Source organism: Bufo gargarizans, chromosome 3 (genome assembly GCF_014858855.1).
Source record: "Bufo gargarizans isolate SCDJY-AF-19 chromosome 3, ASM1485885v1, whole genome shotgun sequence".
Classification (NCBI taxonomy): Eukaryota; Metazoa; Chordata; class Amphibia; order Anura; family Bufonidae; genus Bufo; species Bufo gargarizans.
Window position 1 is genome coordinate 165,489,022 of NC_058082.1, and position 17,932 is coordinate 165,506,953.

General features: G+C 43.1%; 1 protein-coding gene across 2 annotated transcripts in view; it reads left to right on the forward strand.

The window, feature by feature from the left end:
- The window catches only part of RCBTB2 (RCC1 and BTB domain containing protein 2), a 99,103-nt gene that overhangs the window by 13,223 nt on the left and 67,948 nt on the right, over nt 1–17,932 (forward strand). For both annotated transcript variants that reach the window (XM_044285973.1, XM_044285975.1), the window contains exons 4-6: nt 2,474–2,624; nt 3,720–3,886; nt 4,899–5,057. In XM_044285973.1, coding sequence (XP_044141908.1) covers nt 2,474–2,624; nt 3,720–3,886; nt 4,899–5,057 — 477 coding nt within the window. The remainder of the gene's footprint in view (nt 1–2,473; nt 2,625–3,719; nt 3,887–4,898; nt 5,058–17,932) is intronic.

The following is a 17,932-nucleotide window of genomic DNA, read 5'->3' on the forward strand; positions in this document are numbered from 1 at the left end:
ATGGGACGGGTCTCAGGAATCACTAGATCAGAATTTCCATCTGTCCTCAAGAGCGTCTCTCATATGGTGGATGTCCCCAGATCATCTGTCGATAGGGAACCCGTTGGTTTATCAGACACAGACCATTATAATAACAGACGCCAGTCCCTGGGGATGGGGCGTACATTCAGACAACAGATGTTGGCAGGGCAGATGGGATCTAACAACCAGAAGTCTTCCAATTTCAAGGAGTTGAAGGCAGTTCAGATGGCCCTATGCAGAACTCTGCCCCATCTAAGAAACCAAAAGTTTCTCCTTTACTCAGACAATTCTACCACGGTTTCTTACATAAATCGTCAGGGGGGCACAAGAGTCCCGTCTCTCCTCCTCCTCTGCCAAGATATTTTCAGGGTAGCGGAAGACAGAAGCCTTTCTTTCAGCAGTTCGCCTGAAAGGGAAAGACAATTCCATAGCAGACTTTCTGAGCCGGGTAGATTTAAGACAGGGGAAGTGGTGTCTGAACCACAAGTCCTTTTCTCAGATAGTCCAGGTATTTGGGGTTCCCTCGATAGACCTTTTCGCGTCTCGTTCCAACAGGAAAACAGAGATATTTTTCTTTTCTCTCAACCATGTAGACTACCCGACGGCAGTGGATGCTCAGGATTGGAGCCAGGAGGATGGCTATGCCTTCCCTCCCTTTTGTCTCATCCCGCAGGTGATAACAAGGTAGCACGGGAAAGAGCATCCATAGTCCTAGTAGCTCCATATTGGCCCAAGAGGGCTTGGTTTTCAGCTCTCCAGAGGTTAGCCTTCCTCTGCCACCAAGGGTGGATCTTCTCTTTCAGGGTTCCCGTATTCCATCCCGACCCGGATACTCTAAAGTTCACGGCATGGAAGTTGAGAGGAACATCTGGCTAGATAGGGGCCTGTCAAAGTGGTGTCCACCCTACTTAAGAGCAGGAAAGAATCCACGGCCAATAAATACCTGAAAGTCTTTTTTTTTTTTTTTCTTTTTAACCTTCTTGGGTTTTACTCCTGATCCCCTTAAGAAGCTTGAAATACCTAGGATTCTAGATTTTCTACAAGCGGGCTTGGAAAGGAGGCTTAAGGCTTCCACCTTGAAAGTCCAGGTGGCAGCGCTGAGTTATTTTTTTTTTTTACTACATGTTAGCCAATCACCCCTAGGTGAAGAGATTTTTGAATGCTGCCTCCAGAGCTCATCCATCGTTGCAGCCCCTTACTCCTCCGTGGGACCTTAATGCAGTCCTTACGGCCCTTTCCCAGCATCCTTTTGAGCCGTTACAGGATTTATCCTTGGAGACCCTTTCCTGTAAACTGGCCTTTCATATATATATCGAGAAAAACAATTACCGGTAAGCAATTATTGTTTTCCCCTCCCCCATGACGGCACCAATGCGAGAATAAAATATAAATCATATTTTAAGGAGGGACCACAGCCCGAAGAACCTTCCTCCCAAAGGCCGCGTCCTCATTAAGATTTAGCCTATAATGCTTGAAAAAAGTATGAGGGGTGCTCCATGTTGCAACCCTACAAAATTTTTTTTTCTAGAAAAACAATTAGCGGTAAGCAATTATTGCTTTCTCTAATTGGATTACCTCCCCTGATGATACTTTAGTTGAAACGTGACACGTCGGGAATATCCTGTAGGGCATAATACCCCCTTCCCTAGGGCTAGGTATCTGGACAGGGTCACCCTTTTCGGGGGCAGGTGCTCTGTGTAAATAGGCAGGGTCACCCCTTCCCAACATCTAGGGTTATTCAGGGATGGCTGTTCCCGGTCCTATCTATGCATGAAGATACCCAGCCACACCACCGTCGTATGTGACAGGCCACTTCTAACTTTAATTTTTGCCTTGTTTGTCGTGCTTGGGGTACGTCTGAACTGGTAAGGACGTTCCGTTTTACCTTGAGCAAATTTCCTTTTAATGGGGAGTCTGTGTCTGAGTATTGTTTGTATGTTTTGGTGCTCCTATCATATTTTACTAATTATAAGTATCCCTTCCGCCATTCCCTCTTGGAATCTCCTATTTATACCCAACCTCAACAGATCGACATTTTCTGTTGCTTGTTGATGACAGACATATGGAAAAAGTATTTGTACTGATCACTGATCTCTCATATGTATGGCCAGCTTAGTTATAGAAGGTTGGAGGCCACAGTGCTGCCTGCATCATTCTGCTACTGGAATTATCACATTGGGTGTGAGTTGTGCACCTACTTTGTAGTGTACCTTGGAGGGCTGTACATTCAATATATTTGTGTATGGTGAGCTTGAGAACATTATCTGCAAACCAAAAGAAAATCATCTGTGGACAGACCTGTTTCAGTCTGCTGGACCTCATCAGCGTACAGCCAGGGCTTTGCACTGTAAGCTGCCATTGGTTCTGCTGAGTTTTTCACATATGTTTTTTTTATTTTATTTTTTTCCAGCGAGTATAAACTCTTCCAACTTTTTAAACATTTATTTTACAGGTTTTTGTGATGGGTACAAACAGCAGTGGCTGTTTGGGAACAGGAGATGCACTGAGTATCATTGAACCTAGGTGTCTTAATGTTCTCTCAGGGAAGAGGATAGTTGGTCTGAGCTGTGGAAGTGGCCCTCACGTCGTGATTGTTACCTCAGGTAGGAATAAAATCTAGAAATAATGCTAATAAAAAAACTTAAACTTATACATATCTTCATATTCCTTTTTTTTTTTTTTTTTTTTTTTTTTTTTTTTTTTTTTTTTTTTTTTTTTGCTTGTTGCTACTGGAATCAGATGAGATGCTGTAAGGCAAGGTTCACACACAGCGCCAAACTTCTGCTGGGGAACCAGCATTCAAATCTGCACCAAAGCCTGCAATAAAATGCGCATGTGACATTCTGAAATAGCTGTGGATTTCATTATTTTCAGAGCAAGAAATCTGCTATAAAAATCCACATCATTTCCACAACATATAGGGCTTATTGGGGGTTTGTAAATCTGCAGAGTGCCTAGAATCTAATCCACTGAAGACTGTTTACACTGTAAGTGGGTGAAGGTTTTGGAGTCTGTCACCCCCAAAAAGCCAATTTTAGAGGTAACCAACTCCCTATAAAAGTCCAATCGCTTATATTGTGTCTTTTATTGCAGCAGATATTTCGGTGTGAATCTGGATCAATGAAAACTTTTGTTTTGCACTGCATTCTGGGAGAATGATCTTTTTCTGCATGTCAGGTGTAACGTCATTTCAAATCACCATTATGTTATGCCTACTAATCACTGTGCATTGTTCTTATACACGTGTGTGTATATATAGACGTGTACATGAATATGTTATGTTGATATTTAAAATGAAGCCTTTACTTCAAAGCCCACAATCAGTAGAAGTCATGTGGCGCATAATAGCCGTTAAAGTGTAATTGAACTATGAAAAAACCTTTGATATGTTATAGCGACGTATCAAAGGTTTTCATCGATGCGGGGCTGAGTGCTGATCCCCACCGATTACTAGAATGAGGAGAGCTCACATGATGTCCTCTCTCTCCATGCAGCAGGAGACAGGCTCAGTAGAAAGTCTATGAGCCCGTGCAGCAAAGAGGGTGAGCACGATATTAGAGGACTTCTCACTCCTCGTTCTAGGCATCTGCTGATGAAAACCTTTACTATGTTGCTATCGATAGTTTTTTCAAAGTTTAGTGACCCTTTAAGGTTTTGTACTTTAGATAATGCGTCAAGCGTTTTTTTTGTATTTACAGATGGTGAAGTCTATAGCTGGGGTCATAATGCCTACAGCCAGTTGGGCAATGGATCTACTAATCAATCTTTAATTCCATCTCAAGTGTCCACCACCTTAATAAACAAGAAAGTTGTGAGTGTGGCCTGCGGTTCACATCACTCCATGGTGTCCACATCTGATGGAGAGGTAAGAATGTTTCCAAGCCAGGAATTTATTTCTACAGTACCCAGCATTCTGATCAAATAAAGGCATTTGTTTGGGCATGTTTAGGGTCCATTCACACGTCCGTTTTTTCTTTCCTGATCTGTTCCGTTTTTTCAGGAACAGATCAGGACCAGATCTGGACCCATTCATTTTCAATGGGTCCTGGAAAAAATCGGACAGCACAATGTGTGCTGTCCGTTTCCGTTGTTCCGTTCCGCATGTCCGTTTAAATATAAAACATGTCCTATTCTTGTCCTGAAAAATCGGATCCTGGTACAATACAAAGTCAATGGATCCGCAAAAAACGGATGACATTCGGATGTCATTCCGTATGTCATCCGTTTTTTGCGGATTCCGTTCCTGGAAACACATAACAATTTTTTTTTTTTTTTTTTTTTTCTCAAAGAAATCCAAACAACTTTATTTGATTATTGAAATGTATACATGCTCCCGTTTTTTGCGGATCCGCAAAAAACGGATGACATACGGATGACATACGGAAACATTTTCAGGAACAACGGATCCGCAAAAAACGGACCGTTTTTCAGGATGAAAAAAAACAGGACGTGTGAATGGACCCTTAATCTGTGGATTTAGGCCCATTTAAATGTACTGTTGCTAAAATGTGCATGTGAATGGTGTGTTTTGTTTTTGTTTAGGAATTTTGTACAAAATTAATTGTGGTATAAACTACCGTATACGGTAACTCAGATATAGTGTAGCTTATATGTAGTATATGCAAAAATATCCCAACAGTCTTAAAAGGTTCTGATCATGGAGGAAAGTCAGCTCATGATGTTGGTGTTGTTTTCTCCATACTGTAAAAAGGGGGTGTCCTCTTTGATGTTCAGGCATATGTGGCATAATAATTTAACTAATTTTGATTTCACATTTTTAAGCTACACAATAGATGTCCAGTTGCTTTGTATAGTAACTAAATATATGTGAATATCTCTATGTTCGATTACTAAAACATTTATCTGTATTACAAAAGGTGTATGCTTGGGGATATAATAATTCTGGGCAAGTTGGATCAGGCTCCACGGCAAATCAACCAATTCCTCGAAGAGTAACTAGCTGTCTACAGAATAAAATTATTGTGGGTATTGCTTGTGGTCAGATGAGCTCCATGGCTATAGTGGACAATGGTGAGGTAAGAGAAGAAGCAGTTTGTGCTTATATTTGTTATGATCGGTTTTAATGCTTCCAACATTATGATGGATAGTATACGAGAGTGTGTATGTATGTGTGTGTATATATATATTATAATTTTTTTTTTTTTTTTTTTAAATTTCTCGCCATATAACACATACCTGCTCATAAGACGCACCTAGGTTTTAGAGGAAAAAAATATTTTTCATTATACCTCAGATCAGACCCGCATTGTTAATCAGACCTCAGCTCCTACCCCCAATGTTCATAAGATCCACAATTGGACCTCAGCTCAGATCCCCAATGTTAATAAGACCCTCATGTTAATCAGACCTCATATCAGATGAAAAAAAATTAACTATCCTCTCTCGTTCCGACCTGAAGTTGCATAGCGTGAGGCCACAGAGTGCACCAGCGTCCTCTCACTGTGCGCAGATTACAGCACAGTGTGTGGAACCTGCTGGAAAAAAACATGAAACAGAGTACAGAGCCTGCACGGGGAGCACTGCATTTACTGCTCCCTGGTCCTGCTGTACTAATGAGCCCTTTCATAATGGTATTCACCCTATGACCGCACCAGAAGAGAGGGTCCTCCGCCCAGGACAGGAACCCACAGATATTTAAGAAGGAGGGGCCTCACCATCCCTCAGTGGTTTTCAGAGACAAACAAGAGCACCCCTGGAATCCATGATTCTGATCCATCTGAATCCACACGTTTAATTCATTGAACTCTCTTTTCCTTTTTCTAATATTTTTTTTTTTTATTTATAATTTTTTTTTTTTTTCTTTGCACACCCTGTGCACCATAACAAAGACCAAACACGAACTCCACGAAAAATAAGGATACTGTCATGGACTCAGGAAAATCAAATTACCGGTAAGAGTTATAATCCTTTTTTTTTCTCCTCTTCCTATGACAGCGCCAGGAAAGATCCCAGAGATAGAAACTTAGGGTGGGATAACAGCTTGTAGAACCTTGCGACTAAAAGAAAGGTCAGAAACATAGGAAAGGTCCAGCCTATAATGTTTCTAAAAGGTAAGGGCAGAAGACCAGGTGGCCGCTTTGCAAATATTCTGAATTGATATGTTTGCTCTTTCCGCCCAGGAGGTGGGTACCGCTCTTGTGGAGTGCGGAGCCCAACTCGTCGGTACTGGCTTCTGTAGGAAGACATAAGCTAGACAGATGGCCTGTTTAATTCACTTGGCTAGGGAACTTTTACTAGCGGGCTTCTCTTCATTAGGGCCAAAATATTGAACTAATAGGGACCCTGACTTCCTCCATTCCTTAGTAGCATCTAGGTAGGCTAAAACACACCTCCTGACATCCAAATAGCTGAACTCCAATTCTTTCTGACAACTGGGATTGGGGCAAAAAGATGGAAGCACTACCTCCTGAGTTCTATGGAAACTGGACACTACCTTGGGAAGTAAGGCTGGGTCCGGCCTAAGGACAATCCTGTTTTCCTGAATAGAGGTATAAGGAGGGTTGATGGACAAGGCCTGAATTTCGCCTATCCTCCTGGCCGAAGTAATGGCTACTAAGAACACACACTGTAGCGTCAACATGCTGATAGAGGATTCTCAAATCTGCTCAAAGGGTTCTTTCACTAGGCTCTGTAAAACCAGAGTCCAATACCAGGGGGTAGATTCCAGCAGGGATATTCCTTGCTGCAGCCTTACAAAACTACAAGACAAGAGGGTGGAATGCTAACCTAGTGTCAAACAGTACTCTCAATGCTGCAATATGGACCTTAAGGGTGCTAAGAGATGGACCCTTTTCCTACCCTCCCTGAAGAAAAAGCAACATTTTGGGAATAGAAAGACTACAATGCAGAACAGGATCAATTCCCAGGCAGGCAAAAAAAAAAAGCTGCAGATGTTCTAGCATAGATCCTGGTGGTTACTGGTTTCCTACTTTTTAACAAGATAGAAATAACGGCCTCAGACAACCCCCTATATACTAATATCGACCAGGCCGTCAAGTGAAGGATGAATGACTGGACCCTGGCTTAGAAGGTCCGGAATTTCTGGTATCGCCAAGGCTCCCTGACCGAAAGAAGTCTCAGCCATGTGAACCAAGCACAACGGGGCCAAACGGCGCTACTATGATCACCGCATCTCTGTCCTCCCTTATCTTCCTGAGGACTCTGGAGATCAACTGAAGAGGAGGGATGGCATAGAGCAGACCCCTGTCCCACGGTTGTAGAAAAGCATCCACCCCCGAGCAAAATCCCCCCAGAAAAAGGGGAAGAAAAAAACGTTCCACTTTCCTGTTCACTCTTGTGGTAAAAAGATCCACAGACGGCTCCCCTCAAAGCTGAGCTAGCCGGGAGAAAACCCCCGAATTTAGAGACCACTCTCTTTGGTCCAGTCTGTGACGAATCTGCCTCCTGGTTGTCTACCCCTTTTTAATATGAAGGGCCGATAAGGACAGGACTCTTCCCTCTAGCAAGGAAAAAAATCTGAGCCACTACCTGTTGTATCTCCAAGGATTTGGTCCCCCTCCCCCCCATGTGTTTCAGGTAAGCTACTACGGAATCATTGTCTGATAAGACCATTTAGATGACTATCCTGGAGCAAGGGCAAAATCTCCTGCGATGCTCTCGGCACCACCATCAGTTCTTTTACGTTTTAAGAAGCAGCACATGTCAATCCTACCCAAGGGCCTTGAAGAACTCTGTTCTGGACATGAGCCCCCCCCCCCCCCCCAATGGACTGGCATCTTTAGTCAATACTATTGGATCTGCAATCTGACAGTGAACCCAGTGGGTGAGGTTAATAACACAAAGAATTAAATATTACCATGTTTTTATTGAACACACCATGTAAACATTCACAGTACAGGTGGAAAAAGCATGTGAACCCTTGGATTTAATAACTGGTTGAACCTCCTTTGGCAGCAATAACTTCAACCAAACGTTTCCTGTAGTTGCAGATCAGACGTGCACAATGGTCAGGAGTAATTCTTCACCATTCTTCTTTACAGAACTGTTTCAGTTCAGCAATATTCTTGGGATGTCTGGTGTGAATCGCTTTCTTAAGGTCATGCCACAGCATCTCAATCGGGTTGAGGTCAGGACTCTGACTGGGCCACTCCAGAAGGCGTATTTTCTTCTGTTTAAGCCATTCTGTTTATTTACTCCTATGCTTTGGGTTGTTGTCCTGTTGCAACACTCACCTTCTGTTGAGCTTCAGCTGGTGGACAGATGGCCTTAAGTTCTCCTGCAAAACGTCTTGATAAACTTGGGAATTCATTTCTCCTTTCCAGCTTAATGCAAGTCAACAATTCTTAATTGTAGGTCTTCTGAGAGCTCTTTTGTGCGAGGCATCATTCACATCAGGCAATGCTTCTTGTGAAAAGCAAACCCAAAACTGGCGTGTGTGTGTGTGTGTGTGTGTGTGTGTGTTTTTTTTTTTTTTTTTTAATAGGTCAGGGCAGCTTTAAGCAACACCGCCAATCTCATCTCATTGATTGGACTCCATTTGGCACCTCGCTCTTGGAGATGTCATTAGTCTAGGGGTTCACATACTTTTTCCACCTGTGAATGTTTACATGGTGTGTTCAATAAAAACATGGTAACATTTAATTCTTTGTGTGTTATTAGTTTAAGCAGACTGTGATTGTCTATTGTTTTGACTTAGATGAAGATCAGATCACATTTTATGACTATTTTGTGTAGAAATCCATATCATTCCAAAGAGTTCACATACTTTTCTTGCAACTGTATATGGTTTCCGAACAAGATCTATCACTGACCTTAGTTTCTGGACCTTCTTTGGGGGTAGAAAGGATTTCTGAATGGAAGAGTTCAGTAATCTGCCCAGGAACCATCCTGGATTTTTCCGTATTGATCACCCAACCTAGAGAGTTCAGAATAGTAATAACCTGGGTGAGACAAGTCTGTTTAGACTGAGCAATAATCAAAAAGTCGTCCAGGTACGACAGTCGTCCAGGACAAATAGGACGTCTCTTTCCCTTATATGGGCAGCCGTTCTCTGCTACCAGTTTCGTGAAGATGCGAGGGGCCATGGAAATCCTGAATGGTTGAACCTGGAACTGAAAATGCTTCAGACAAGAGATGCGACCGCCGCACCTGACGCATGGATCTGACCCACCTGAATATTTAGGTACAATCGTCTTATATTTACTGCAGTGTACATGTTGGGTATAAACCCGGCTTGATCAGAGTGAATCACAGAGTTCAACTGGTTGGCCAAGACTTTCGCCAATAGTTTGACGTCTACCTGTAGCAGAGAGATGGGCCGGTAAGATTCTGGCTCCAGGACATCTTTCCCTAGTTTAGGGATAACCACAATGATGGCTTCATTCATTGAAGCTGGAAGTGCATTACTAATCTGAGCGTCTTTGAATACCTCTAGTAATTGGGGTAGAAGTACTGAAGCATAAGTTTTGTATACTTCAGCCGGAAGGCCATCTCCCCCGGGTGCCTTGTTATTGGACATATCTCCTAATGCCGCTTCTAACTCCAGAAGGGAGATGGGAGCGTCTAACTGGGACTGCTGGTCCTGCGTAATAGTAGGGAGTCCGAGCGGTGTAAGAAAGTTCCCTATCTGAGTTTCAGACGTAGTGACTTTCGAGGAATATAAGTTAGAATAGAAGGATTGCATGATCCCTGTAATTTGTTCTGAGGAGGTACATATTGCCCCATCAGTATTACGCAGAGCCGCTATAAAGCTGGATTGGTGTTGGGCTTTGGTTAAGAGAGCTAAAAGTCTACCCGCCTTTTCTCCCTCATAATACCGTTGTTTTTGAAAAAATCTCTTGTTCTGTGCATTTAACAATAGTCTATCATTTAGCGCACTCTGAGCTTCTTTCCACTTCTATAGATGGGTTCTTTATAAACTCAGCTTCCTTCTCTGCCATATCATGTAGCAGGCTCCTTACTTTTTCCCTAGTTTCTTTTTTCTTTCCATTGACCTTCGCTATTAAGAGGCCGCGCAAAAAGCTTTCAACGCGTCCCAAACTATCAAGTGTGAGGCAGTGGGCTGCAGAGTAACAGTCAGTAACGGAGAATGATCAGATAGCCTCCTGGGGAGATACGTAACATCCTGGATAAGGCGACCGATTGTCTCATTGCCCAGCACTAAATCAATCCTGGACAAGGAGCCATATGAACTAGAGTGGCAGGAATATTGCCATATATCCATATTTCTCAGTCTCCAGAAGTCAAGAAGTGCCGCCTCCCTTATCAAGCGTCCAAAAAGGGTAACTCCCTCACCAAGCACCTCAGGGGAATGGCTAAGCCTGTCTAGTTTTTGACATGGTACAGCATTAAAATCGCCAAAAAGTAGAGTAGGAACATGCGGGAGGTCAGCATTATAAGAGATCATCTTTTTAATAATCAGTGACGAGTAGGGCGGAGGGATATAAATTCCTATAAGAACGCACTCTACATTAAAGAAAGTGCAGTGTAGGTATATATACCGCCCTTCGTCATCAATCCGATTTATTGATGCAGGTAAACGGGATAGTCCTATGGACTAGAATACTTACTCCCCTGGCATATGTCGAGTAAGTGGCATGAAAACTATGCCCAGCCCAAGAAGGAGTGAGCAAGTGAACTTTAGAGGGCAATAGATGTGTTTCCTGTAAACAACAAAGCAAGGGTTGATATTGACATACAGTATCTAAAACCGCTTGCTTCTAGTTAGCATCCTTAATCCCTCTCACATTCCAGCTCAAGATTTTAACTGAACTAGCCATATTCACCAATTATCAGTAGATGAGCAGATAACGGGTACCTCTGAAAAATCCAAGAGATCTTGACTGTAGCCCTCGGAACCCTCTGTATCCTCCTCCTTGGCCCCCTCAGCATACATGGGTACAGTATAACTTTAAAACCAACCAACCCATACATCCTCCACAGACTCCCCATATCTCTCAATAGGAAAGGAAAACGGTGCAATCAAACCAAACACACCAGCACACATTGGCTAAAAGAGACAGGATCACTTTCCCAGGCACATATTCAAGGCTATATACTCAAGTGATCCACGATGGTCAGGAACGAGTTCGTGTCAATCTCCATCCACCCGTGGAGCCACTGCCTGGAGTTGTCGCTCATGTCGGTCCAACCAGCGCATCGCCTCTTTTGGATCTTCAAAGAAGGTAGTGGCTCCAAAAGCAACTACTCTCAATTTCGCTGGGTAGAGCATCGCGTAAGGCACATTTATTCCACGTAGGTGACGTTTTATATCCAGAAATATCTCCCTCCGTTTTTGGACCTCCATGGAGTAGTCAGGAAACAGACACCTTCTGACCATTAATAGCTAATGCAGGCAGGTCACGAGCCTTTCTGAGGATCATGTCCTCGTCCTTGTAGTGAAGTAGCTTCATGAGCACAGGTCTGGGGGGAGCACCTGGTGGCAAGGGCTGGGTCGGGACCCGTGGAGTTCTTTTGATGGCAAATAGTGGGGTCAGCGTATCCGGGACGAATTGTTCTTTAATCCAATTTTCAAAGAAATCAGTAGGGTTCGACCCCCTCCACCTTCTCTGGCACTCCCACAATTCGTACATTATTTCTACGCAGACTGTTTTCCAAATCGTCTTGTTTAGCTGTTATGGCATCTAGTTTGCGAGCGTGTTCAGCGGTGTCCCTCCTAAGAGGAGGTATGGCATCTTCCAGTCCCCCCCCCCACGACCTTCTAAAGCAGTAGTGCGTTCCACCAGCCGTTTCAAATCATGGCGCACTATAGACACATCTTCTTTAATAGTGCCCACTTGCATGGTAAGAGTAGTTAAGGACTTGCTGCATTTGGCTATAGCTTGCAGAACATCTTTAAGAGTGGGTTCATCAGGTTCTGGATTCAAGGTCTCAGATTCAGCTCTGGTCTGGCAGGACAGCTGTGGATCACCCGCAGTGGCAGGGGAGGAGTTCCCAGCTCCAACCATATCTGCAGCACTTTCTCCTCCAGAGTCAGGGTCGTCTTCATCAGGGTGATTAATGTGCCCAGCAGAGACAATATTCGCCAGGGGAGTGTGTAAGTTGCGGGCAAACTTGCCTAGCTTAGCTGCCGCCTCACGCTGCATCTCTCCTGCGCGCTCCCGGCGCCTCGGAGTATCGGGGCGGCGCCATCTTGGATTTCTTTGTCGGCTCCTTTCGCTCCTCTCCGCCCAGCCATCTGTGCGCTATTCGCCACGATCTGGGTACCAGAGGACTCGGCACACCGCCAGCAACCTTTTGGGTGTCTTAGTAGAGTCACGGTGGTCGGTCAGGATAACAGGCCGAGGGTGCTCCGGAGCTTAACGGACCTGCAGCTTCTCACATCGCTGGCTAGCCACTCCCCCCGGAAACGGACATAATCTAAGCCCAAACAAGATGTGCTTTACGTGCAGACTGTCGGCTTTAATTTGAGGGTATTTACATCCAAATCAGGTGAACGGTGTAGGAATTACAACAGTTTGCATATGTGCCTCCCACTTGTTAAAGGACCAAATGTAATGGGACAGAATAATCATAAATCAAACTTTCACTTTTTAATACTTGGTTGACAATCCTTTGCAGTCAATTACAGCCTGAAGTCTGGAACGCATAGACATCACCAGACGCTGGGTTTAATCCCTGGTGATGCTCTGCCAGGCCTCTACTGTAACTGTCTTCAGTTCCTGCTTGTTCTTGGGGCATTTTCTCTTGGGGCATACATGCTCAATCTGATTCAGGTCAAGTGATTGACTTGGCCATTGCGTAACATTCCACTTCTTTCCCTTAAAAAACTCTTTGGTTGCTTTCGGTCATTATCAATCTGCACTGTGAAGCGCCGTCCAATGAGTTCTGAAGCATTTGGTTGAATATGAGCAGATAATATTGCCCGAAACACTTCAGAATTCATCCCGCTGTTTTTGTCAGCAGTCACATCATCAATAAATACAAGAGAACCAGTTCCATTGGCAGCCATACATGCCCACGCCATGACACTACCACCACCATGCTTCACTGATGAGGTGGTAAGCTTAGGATCATGAGCAGTTCCTTTACTTCTCCATACTCTTCTCTTCCCATCACTCTGGTATAAGTTGATCTTGGTCCCATCTGTCCATAGGATGTTGTTCCAGAACTGTGAAGGCTTTTTTAGATGTCGTTTGGCAAACTCTAATCTGGCCTTCCTGTTTTTGAGGCTCACCAATAGTTTACATCTTGTGGTGAACCCTCTGTATTCACTCTGGTGAAGTCTTCTCTTGATTGTTGACTTTGACACACATACACCTACCTCCTGGAGAGTGTTCTTGATCTGGCTAACTGTTGTGAAAGGTGTTTTCTTCACCAGGGAAAGAATTCTTCGGTCATCCACCACAGTTGTTTTCCGTAGTCTTCCGGGTCTTTTGGTGTTCCTTCTTAAGACTGTTCCAAACAGTTGTTTTGGCCACGCCTAATGTTTTTGCTATCTCTCTGATGGTTTTTTTTCTTGTTTTTTTTTCAGCCTAATGATGGCTTGCTTCACTGATGGTGACAGCTCTTTGGTCTCCTCTTGAGAGTTGACAGCAACAAATTCCATATGCAAATAGAACACTTGAAATTAACTCTGGGCCTTTTATCTGCTCATTGTAATTGGGATAATGAGGGAATAACACACTCCCGGCCATGGAGCAGCTGCAAAGCCAATTGTCCCATTACGTTTGGCCCATTAACAAGTGGGAGGCACACATGCAAACGAATTCCTACACCTGATTTGGATGTAAATACCCTCAAATTAAGGCTGACAGTCTTCCGTTAAAGCACATCTTGTTTGTTTCATTTCAAATCCATTGTGGTGGCGTATAGAGCCAAAAATGTTAGAATTGTCGGTGTCCCAAAATTTATGGGCCTGACTGTATATGTGGGTTTCCTGTCCTGGACGGAGGACCCTCTCTCCTGGTGCTGTCATAGGACGAGGGGAAAAAATTATTGCGGAGATGAAGTGACAAAAAATTGCATTAATATTGTTATATTCTAATTGTATGGGCATTTTCGCATGCGGTGATGCCCATGTTTGTTTTTTATTTTAAGGAAAGGGGGGTGATTTGAACTTTTTTTTTTTTTATATATATAATTATTATATTTTATTTATGTGTGTGTGTGTGTGTATGTATGTATGTATGTATATGTGTGTGTGTGTGTGTGTATATATATATATATATATATATATATATATATATATATATATATATATACAAATATATATATAATGTACAAAAATTGGACTGCACTCCAAGCAATTCTTTGAAGAAATCTGTGTTTATTCACCCATCAATGGCAAAGCGACGTTTCGGCTCCAACTGAGCCTTTCTCAAGCATTGGTGAACAGTGCATGGCAGGTATATAAAGGTGTATCCCATATACAATCAATGAAATCACATAATTGATACTTTACAAATAGTATCTATATATAATACATAAATGTGCAAAAACCACAAATCATTCATATTACATAAAGTGACATGTGCTTAATCTAATGACAAGAAATCCAAATTGTCATATTACATAAAAATACCAAAAGGTACATGATTGATTGCACCTGTAGCTTATCAACATATCATTTGTATATCAGCTAGAATAGTATCCATGTGCAACAATACAAAGGACTAATGAATTTTACCCTGATCGGCGCGTCCTGTGCAGTCCAGTGCGCATGTCCCAGCCTGCCCGCGTCATCAGTGGGGGACACGTCCAAGTGCCAAGCCGCCGCCTACAGATGACATCAGCCGCACCTTAGTAACGCCCATCGATGTCAGCAGAAGGCCGCGCCTGCGCAATGTCCTCATTGCCGTACGGCCACCATGTTACTCCAGGGAATCCTCAAAGGGAAATAATCTTTATTGCTCATCTAAGTATCCAGCTCTCGTTCTACAGTATCAGTTGCTGTGGTCGCTTACCACTGTACTGCAGGTGGGAAGCGTCACCATCTTTTTCAAAAATGATAAACGCACCTCCAATGTTCCCACACACGCCCCCGGCACGTCAGTGTCGTTGGCCCTGTGGGATCTTACCCAGCTTCACTATGCAACTGTGAGGGTGCTCCTCATTATAGTAGAACGATGCCCACATAAGGACAATAGCAGGCCATATAAAAAGAGTGATTAGGTCACTTCCCCTTTGTTCTATATTGCAGCTGGATGGAACATACGTCTGGACTGCACAAAAATAAAATTATATATATCACTAGAGTAGTTTTTTCTGGGGCTTGTCATCCACTTTCAGGTTCATCCATCTTCCAAAGTACCTTCGGTATAAAATTTGTCTGAAGAAATAATGAAAAGTGTATTAGTGACTGTGTGAATCAAAATCGTGTTTAGATATTACAATATTTAGTTTTTTCTGTATAAAAACAATGAATCAGTCTTACACAAAGGGTGATACACAGCGCTCATCAATGATACATCAGGGCAAACTGCTGACCTCACGTAATCCCACCATATCTGTAATCAATATTTAAGCCAGCAGGATGAAGGCTTTTTAGAGTTTGAATCCACTGCATTTCCTTTTTCTTTAATAAAGCTATCCGATCCCCTCCTCTCCGTGGCATTGGGACATGGTCTATGATCCAGCACCTAAGATCTTTTTCTTTGTGTTTGAATAACCCAAAGTGTCTTGGGACTGGTAAGTCCTTGCGGCCTTTTCTAATTGTGTGACGGTGGTTATTTAATCTGGTTTTCAGATCTGTGGATGTTTCGCCTACGTACAATAGTTGACATGGACAGGATAACACATAAATTACGAATGGGGTATCGCAGGTCAGATGGAATTTTATGGGGAACACTTGTCCCGTCTCAGGGTGTATGAATATTTTGGATCTCCGGATCAGGCCACAGTTGACACAATGTAGACACGGATAACAACCCGTGCCCAATGGTGCCAACGTGGTCTGTATCACCCTAGATTTTGAGCCTACATCAGCCCTTACCAGTTGATCTCTAATGTTCCGAGGTCTACGGTAGGCACACAAAGGAGAGGTTGCAAATTCAGGTATCATTTTATGGCAACTACCTAATATGAACCAATGTCTTTTTATGATTTTACTGATCGAATCACTATACTCTGTATACGTGGAGACAAACGTAATTTTATTCTGTTTCGTCTTGTTGACATTATCCTGTAATATAGAATCACGGTCCATAGCCAACACCTTCTGTTTCTGTTCAATAAGTAATTTATTGGGATAGCCCCGTTGTCTAAATTTAATGACCATGTTGTCAACCGTCTGCTCAAGGGCGTCACTGTTAGCTACAATTCGTTTAGCTCTTAAGAATTTCGAGTGTGGGAGGTGTTTCACCATGCTGCGGGGGTGGCAGCTTTCATACCTCAGTATCATGTTCCTATCCGTGGACTTCGTATACAATGATGTGGTGAGCTTACCATTGGAGATCACCACATTAGTATCAAGGAACTGAACTGAGGTATCAGAGTATGTCACGGTGAATTGTAATTCACTATCGATCCCATTTAAGTAATGGTGAAAGTCCAACAATTGTTCCTCCGTACCTGTCCAGATGAGGAAGATGTCGTCTATGTATCGCCACCAGCCCGAGAGATGCTGGGCATGGTGGGACCCATAGACGACATCTTCCTCAAAACGGCGCATGAATATGTTGGCATACGTTGGGGCCACATTGGACCCCATCGCCACGCCGCGTTTTTGGACATAAAACGTATCCTGAAAAAGAAAATAATTATATTCAAGTACTATCCTCAGGAGCGAGATGACAAACGAGCTCGCCTCGGGCGTCATAGATGACGCGTCCAACATATTTTGTACCGCTGTGATGCCCTTATGATGGTTTATAGAAGTGTATAGAGACACCACGTCAAATGATGCCAAAGTGATCTCGCTAGTCATATCCAAGTTTCCAGCATTGAGCTTCTTCAAAAAATCAGATGTGTCCCTAATATAGGACTGACCCCCTGTGGAGAAATTGCGTAGCACTCTATCTAGAAAGATAGATACATGGCAAAACACTGAATCAGTGCCAGAAACAATGGGGCGCCCGGGTGGGTCCACCATTGTTTTATGCACTTTCGGCAGGACATAGATCACTGGAGTGATGGGGTGGGAGACTGTAAGATATTCCCTGAGACCCTCATCTATAATACCTGCTTGTGTTGCATCTGTCAAACATTCCTCAATTAAACGCATAATATTAAATTTAGGATCATAAGATATCTCACTATATACATTTTCATCACTGAGTTGCCTTAGGATCTCTTTGGTATATTTGGAGGTGTCAAGCACCACCACGGCACCGCCTTTATCGGCTGGTTTTATCGTGAGCTCAGTATCCCTCTTCAATTCCGTCAATGCATGTATCTCAGCCGTGGTGAGATTGGGGAACCTGAAGCTCTCAGTACGTGGAAGAGCCCTCAGGGCACCAATCTCATTTTTGACAGCTGAGATATATGCATCGATGGCTGGTTCATTTACTGTTGGATTAAAGTAACTTTTCTTTGACAAATTGAACATTTTATGTAAATTCACTGGACCTTGTTGTCTGTTCACCACCCTTCCCTTGGAACCACACTTTAAGCTTAATAGAGCGGAAAAAATTACATAAGTCAGACTCAACATCTAACCAATTAATCTTTGCATTGGGGCAAAAGGATAATCCTTTTGATAAAACAGATAACTGTGCAGGTGTCAATATTTTAAAGGAAAGGTTAATTACCGCTATTTCTTCTTTTTTTGAATTTGAGTCCTGGTTTTCATATTGCGACTTCTGTTGGTCTCTTCTACGTCGGCGGCTACCTCTCCTGGTTTGTCTCCTCTTGTTGTATGGGAATCCATTTTGTTCCCTAAAAAAACTGCTGGCTCCCCTTTGTGTATCTGGATATTTTTTCTCACTTTTTTTATTGTCCCTCATATTGTTGAACGGGGGATTGCCAGGTT